General features: G+C 40.5%; 1 protein-coding gene across 1 annotated transcript in view; it reads right to left on the bottom strand.

The window, feature by feature from the left end:
* Positions 1-69: 69 nt before the first annotated feature.
* Positions 70-7,630, bottom strand: part of LOC119425253 (collagen alpha-1(IX) chain) — a gene marked incomplete at its 3' end in the record, with an annotated part of 47,986 nt that continues 40,425 nt past the window's right edge. The window contains 2 exon segments of the mRNA XM_037692777.1: positions 70-159; positions 1,348-1,365. Coding sequence (XP_037548705.1) covers positions 70-159; positions 1,348-1,365 — 108 coding nt within the window.

Here is a 7,630-nt window from a genome sequence, read left to right as displayed (position 1 = left end):
CACATATATAGAAAATAGAAAAATAAATGTTACTAGAAACCTGACTGAAGTCAAGCAGGATATGCTTACATCTCTTCCATCCCTGCCATTTTCTCCTGGGGCCCCATGGGGGCCTTCTGGGCCTGGTGCACCTGGGGGACCTGGAATTGTTTTTTCAGGCTAAGAGAAGAGACAAACAATCATGATGTGGGACAGATACTGAAGAGAGCACAAACACTCATTCATATTCTGTTTTAATACTAAACTGTAGATATACAGGTAGTCCATCTTTTTGGTCTCAAAGCATCAAACTATGCCATTTTATCAAAGCCAGTGGCAAATTTATGCAACCTTTAAGGTCTTGATTGGCTCTTGTGCCAGAAAACAGTACTAGTATTTGTGTTTATACACACACAAAAAAAGGCTATGACATCTTGTTATATATCCTGATGCATGCTCAATAATCCTGACATCAGCTGGTTTTGGTTGTCAGCAGCAAACTGGTTGATCCACTCTGTGAAGGTGCTATTTAAGAGACTGAGCTGAGAACAGCACCTCAGACTGAGGAAGTCTCTTGGATGAGAGACGAAACGTTTCTAGATTTTTTTGCTTTGTTTTGTTTTTTGTTTAATTGAATGTCCAGAGGACCAGATTGAACTTTTTTGGATCTTGTTATATAAAACTAAAACAACAGGTTCAGAGAGGAGTGAGATGATTTTATCTGTTTCAATACTTGTGTGGCCAATTTCTTGAAACCTCATATCAATTATATCAAGTGAAAAAACTTTTTCACAGAGAAAAGAAATTCAAATTTGATCACAACCTAACAGAAAGGTTACATCAAGTGTTGAAAATAAGATGAAGCCATCATTCATCATTTCACCACATTGAAGTGACAAAGGCCTTCTTTAAGTTGAGTTTTGACACCAGTGACTCCTGTGAAAAGGACAGTTTTTAACTTTACTAAAGTGAAAATAAGCTAATTTATAAGAAAAAATTGGACAAATACTGGGACTAGATTGTTTAGCTGAAGCCTTATATTAGTCCTTCTACAGCTAGTATTTATACAAATCAAGCTATATATTTTTAAGTCTTTTGTAGCACAAATGTCAAACTATTTTTATTAATATTCTGTGCTCTGTATCTTCAGTCGGCTTGATTTTAAATTTAAATAACTCTAGGTTGTTTGCACATAGAAAAATTGTACTAAAATCAATAAAAGTAAAGATAAATGTTAAGAAACAAAACCACCACCACAGACTAAATGGAGTAAAGAGCAATAGGGCAATTAGGCAAATGTAGCACTAAAACAGATAAATGGCTTCAAATCCCAAAGTAAAAAGAAAGTAAAGAAGAAAAATTAAATACCTCAGCATTGGCAAACATCTGCAGAAGCAAGAGAAATCAGAAAAAAGAAGAGTTAATGAAAAGTAATGACACCGCCCTCACCAAAGTGTCAGCAGAAGCATTCATAATCCCAGTAGTGAGGGATAAATATCATGCTGCTGTTTAAAGCCCCAAACACATTACCTCCACTCTCTGTGTTAGCCTGAAAGCTAGAAGAGAACACCAGGCCAGGAAATGTTTCTGCTACATGAGCTATAGTCATTTACATCCAGAGCCATGTGACAAAATAAAAACACTTTCTGCTGATCATAATTCTTTACACAGCAGGTGATATGTGAGACAGCAGGGTGGCATTTTCACTGCAAGCTGCAAAAAATGTCTCAGAGGCAAACAAATCTACAACTGCCCTTCAGCCATGGAGAAACAGGAAATATTTAAAAAGAAATGTCATAAAATAGTCAGTGACAAAAAACAAAGTTATCTGGTCTACATGCAGACCAGACCAGAGATGAGTCTATACAGTAAATTAATGGATTTGTGAGGGCATGGTATGGGAAACGACAGTGTGTCCTGGAGGAGCGTGATTGGGAGGAATGGCCTCTCTAAAATGAATCTGAGCAGTGTTCTGTTGTTGGACTTCTGTGCTAGTCATGGTTTGTCCATCACAAACACCATAATCAAGCATAAGGGTGTCCATAAGTAAGCTTGGCACCAGGACACCATAGATTGTAGATCAATGATTGACTTTGTAGTCGTATCATCTGATTTGCAGCCATTTGTTTTGGGTGAAGAGAGGAACTGAGTTAACTAATCACCACTTGATAGTGAGTTGGATCAGATGGCGGGGAAAGATGCTAGACAGACCTGGTAGACCCAAACGTGTAGTGAGGGTCTGCTGGGAACGCCTGGCAGAAGAAGTCGTCAGAAAAATCTTTAACTTGCACCACCGGGCGAGCTTTAACTGCATCCCAGCTGAGGTGGGGGACATTGAGTTAGAGTGGGTCATGTTCCGCGCCTCGCTTGTTGAGGAAGATGTCTTGAGCTTTGACGTCAAAGTTGTCAGTGCTTTTTGCGGTGGCCATCCATGAACTAAAGATAGAAAGATGAATAAAGATGAAATAAAGACTCGTTCCACGCAGAGGAGATACTGGCAAACCATCTGAAAAGAGGAAAGCAGTGCTTTACTAACACTGTGTTCAGTGAAGGTGGGGTGCTTTTCACCTTAACCAGTGATGGCGTGGGGACGTGGAAGAAATACTTCTTGGACCTTCTCAATCCCACCAGCACATCTTCTATGAAGGAAGCTGAGTTGGGGGACTTCAGGATTGGACTGTCCATCCATGGCTGAAGTTATCAAGGTAGATAAAAAGCTCCATGGTGACAGGGCTCTGGGGTGGGTGAGATCTACCCTGATTTCCTTAAGGCTCTAGATATTGTCGAGCTGTCTTGGTTGACATGCCTTTGCAATGTTACGTGGACATCGGTGGCAGTGCCACTGGATAAGGAGACTGGGTTGGTGGTTCCCCTCTTCAAAAAGGGTGGCCAGAGGGTGTGCTCCAATTAAAGGGCACTCTCCTTAGCCTCCCTGGTAAGGTCTATTCAGGGGTACTGGAGTAATGAGTCAGATTGTTGGTCGAACTTCAAATCCAGGAGGAACAATGTGGGTTCCGTAATGGATGTGGAACATTGGACCAGCTCTTTACTCTCACTAGAGTCCATGAGGGTCATGGAAGTTTGCCTATCTAGTCTACATGTGTTTTGTGGATTTAGAGAATGGGTTTGAATGGGTTTCCTCTGGGGACATTGTGAGGACTGCTCTGTGGACATAGGATTGGGGGTCCATTGCTATGGGCTGTTCGGTTCCTACACAAGCAGTGCAAAAGTTTGGTTCACGTTGCTGCTAGTAAATTGGACCCCTTCAGGGTGGGAGTTGGACTCCTCCAGGGCTGCCCTTTGTCATTGATTCTGTTCATAATTCTTATGGACAGAATTTCTTGGTGCAGCCAGCGGGTTGAAGGTTTCTGGTTCAGTGGCCTCATGATTCCATCTCTACTCTTTACTGATGATGTGGACCTGTTGGCGTCATTGTGCTATGATCCTCAGCTCTCACTGGAGCGGTTCACAGCTGTGTGTGAAGCAGCTGGTATCAGAATCAGCACCTCTAAATCTGAGGCCCTGGTCGTCAGTAAGAAAAAGGTGGATTGTTCTCTTCAGGTCGAGGGTGAAGCTCTGTTTCAAGTGGAGAAGTTTAAGTGCAGTGTTGCTTGAAAGTTTGTGAAGCCTTTAGCATTTTCTATATTTCTGCATAAACATGACCTAAAACATTATCCGATTTTCACCCAAGTCCTAAAACTAGATAAAGAGAACCCAGTTAAACAAATGAGACAAAATTATTATACATGGTCATGGTCATCAATGGATGATGATAAAGTGTGAGTGAGCACTCTGTTTGATTTAAAGAACAACATCTATCAAAGTCTGCTCCTCACAACATGTTTGTGGAAGTGCATCATGGCAGAAACAAAGGAGATTTTTCAGAAAAAGAGTTGTTGATGCTCATCAGGCTGGAAAAGGTTACAAACCATCTGTAAAGAGTTTGGACTCCACCAATCCACAATCAGACAGATTGTGTACAAATGGAGGAAATGCAAGAGCATTGTTACCCTCCTCAGGAGTGGTGGACCAAAAAAGATCACTCCAAGAGCAAGGTGTGGAATAGTCGTCAAGGTCACAAAGGACCCCAGGGTAACTTCTAAGCAACTGAAGACCTCTCTCACAAACTGACTAATGTTGATGTTCACGAGTCCACCATCAGGAGAACACTGAACAACAATGGTGGTCATGGCAGGGTTGAAGGAGAAAGACACTGCTCTCCTAAAAGAACATGGTTGCTTGTCTGCAGTTTGTTAAAGATCACATGGACAAGCCAAAAGACTGTTGGAAGAATGTTTTGTGGATGGATGAGACCAAAATAGAACTCTTTGGTTTAATTTTTTTTGGTTTAGCTTTTGACACTGTGGATCATAACATCTTGTGTCATAAACTCTCATAAATCGGTTTCTCAGATCACACCATTGGTTGGTTCTCTAACTATCTCTCAGACCGGAGGCAATGTGTTCAACATAATGGTACTTCCTCCAGTTAATTAACAGTCAACAATGGTGTACCACAAGGCTCAGTCTTAGGACCCACCCTCTTTACAATCTACATATGTAATGTAGGTAAAAACATCCCTAATGCATCCATACATTTCTATGCTGATGACACAGTTGTTTATTGTCGAGCTAAAACAGTTGATGAGGCTTTTCAGCTTTTGGAATCCGAATTTGACATCATCCAGTCAGATTTGTTCCACCTCAAACTTGTCTTAAATGCAGATAAAACCAAAGGGATGCTTTTTTCAAACAGGAAGTCGTCCCAGCAGTTCTTCGTCTGATTTTATCATCAAATGGTGTCCCCACTGAGTTTGTTGATTCCTATAAATATTTGGGTATCTTGGTCGACTCGCATCTCTCTTTTAAGCTCCATGTGGAAAACTTGATAAAGAAACTGAAAGTTAAACTGGGTTTCTTTTTCAGAAACAGATCCTGTCTAACTCTGAATGCTAGGAAATGGCTTGTATCTGTGACCTTCCTTCCCTACATTGATTACAGTGACATTATTATTGGGCGGCTGTGGCTGAATGGTTAGAGCAGTCGTCCTCCAATGCGAGAGTTTGGGGTTCGAATCCACCAACAGTCACATGCTGAAGTGTCCCTGGGCAAGACACTGAACCCCTCATAGCCTCTGATGTGTGTCCCATCAGTGTATGAATGTGATCTAAAAGCACTGATTAGTCTCATTAGAATGATTTGTTCAGTTAGCTTTGTAGAGATGTAGAGTGCTGTATGAATGGGTAAATGAGGGCACAGATTGTAGTGTAAAGCGCTTTGAGTATCTTGAAATAAGATAGAAAGGTGCTATATAAGTACAGTCCATTTACCATTATTTACATGAATGCTCCTACAAGAACCCTGCAGATGTTGGATGCTGTCTATCACGGTGCACTAAGATTCATAACTGGCTGTGATTATCGTACCCACCACTGTACCCAGTATTCACTGGTTAACTGGACATCATTAACTTCACACAGACTCTCTCACTGGTACATTTTCATCTTTAAATCACTTCTTGGTCTGCTGCCTTCATACATCTCCTCCTACATGTCTCTGTGTGAGTGCAGCTACAGCGTGCACTCTCAGGACATTATTACCTGCAGTGTTCCCTCAATGAGGACTGAACTAGACAAAAGGACCTTCTCCTACTCCGCTCCTGTTTCCTGGAATATCTTACATAAAGAACTGAAGCTCTCGACCTTGACCTCTCTAAGTGGCTTTAAGAATGTTGGACTCCTGGCAGGGACCAATGCAGACATGTTCCTGTTTTTAGTTTTCTACATTCTCCTTAGAATCTAGCTGTTTTTGTTACTTTTCTTTTTTTTATCCATCCTATTTGTTTAAAAAAATCTGTATGACTTTTTATAACTGTTTATTGTTGTCCCTGTTCATTCTTGGCATCATACTTTGTTGAAATCAGGTCTCTCTTGATGAGTCCTCGAGGCTCAATGGGATTTATCTGTCTAAATAAAGGTTGAATGAATAAATGAAAAGTGTTCTGTTTGGAGAATGGAAAACAGCATTCCTGCATAAGAACCTTATCACATTTGTGAAACATGGTGATGGTAGTATCATGGTCTGGGTCTGTTTTGCTGCATCTGGGCCAGGAGGGCTTGCCATCATTGATGGAACAATTAATTCTGAATTATGTCAGAGAATCCTAAAGGAAAATGCCGGAACATCTGTCCATGAACTGAATGTCAAGAGAAGGTGGGTCATGCAGCAACACAATGACCTGAAGCACACAAGTGGTTTTACCAAAGAACGGTTCAACGGTTCAAGAAGAATAAAGCTCATGTTGTGGAATGGCCAAGTCAAAGTCTCCAAGTCATACTTTTGCAACTTGCAAATATGTAATATTGGATAATTTTTCTTAATAAATATAAACTATATAATATTTTTGTCTCATTTGTTTAACTGGGTTCTCTTAATCTACTTTCAAGACGTGTGAAAATCTGATGATGTTTTAGGACACATTTACGCAGAAATATAGAAAAATCTAAAACAGTAACAAACTTTCAAGCACCACTGTATCTCAGGGTTTAGTTCACAACTGAGGGAATATGCTGGTGAAGAATCTCAGTCATCCAGAACATGATGAATTCAAAAAGCATTCAATACAAAAACAACTGGACTTTATTTGTAACAGAAGACGTTTCGCTCCTCATCCGAGGAGCTTTTTCAATTCAATGAGCAGAGAGTGAGAGATTCAGGTTATAAGGCTGAGTGAGATAAGACACACACACATATGTAGATTTGACAAGTCACACCTCAACATCTTAACAGTAGGGGTTTCTTAAGGTCTTTGTTACTCTAATTCACAGATGAGACCCCTCTGTTCCCATCAAGTGTGAAAACCGGCTGGGAATCTGTCTTAAAGTTGCATTATAGGTTTTTGAAAGTGGAAATCCACAAAGAAGGAACACCACTCAGACCCATCGTCAGCAGCATGAACTCAGTGACATACAATATTGCTAAACATCTGGCTGGTATTTTAGCTCCTCTTGTTGGAAACACACCTCATCACATAAAGAACTCCATTGATTTTGCTAACAAAGTTCAACACTTGAAACTAACCCCAGGAGAAACCCTTGTATCGTATGATGTGACTTCTCTTTTCACATGCATACCCATCTCTGAAGCAGTAGAAACCGTCAGAAAACAACTTCTACAAGACAAGGACTTAATCAACAGGACCAACTTCACCCCGGACCAGATCTGCACCCTGTTGGATCTCTGCCTCTCCACCACTTATTTCAAGTTCAATGACAATTTTTACAGACAGAAGCACGGCTGTGCCATGGGATCTCCAGTGTCACCCATTAAGAAATATGAACATATATGAATATGAATATAATATGAATATATTATGTTCTAGAATTGCGCCGCTCAAGGTGGCTGCATGTTGGAGCAGCTCTGTTACTTTCATTTTGAGATTTTGCTTTTGGAAACTTTAATTCCTCTTTATCTGGATGTAAATCACGTTTTTTGGATGATTGTTTCCTCTGGTATCAGATGCTGTGCAGCTGGAAGGATTTTTACTGAAACTTTTTTTTAGTTTTGGACATTTGTTATGATGCGTAACCATGGCAACAAAGCAGTTTTCTACAATCAACAGCAGCTGATTAACATCTCAAAAGCTCAAATAT

This window comes from Nematolebias whitei, chromosome 19 (genome assembly GCF_014905685.2).
Source record: "Nematolebias whitei isolate Nwh7 chromosome 19, NemWhi1, whole genome shotgun sequence".
Taxonomy (NCBI): Eukaryota; Metazoa; Chordata; class Actinopteri; order Cyprinodontiformes; family Rivulidae; genus Nematolebias; species Nematolebias whitei.
Note: the sequence above shows the minus strand (reverse complement) of the source record. Positions and strands in the feature narration are given on the sequence as shown.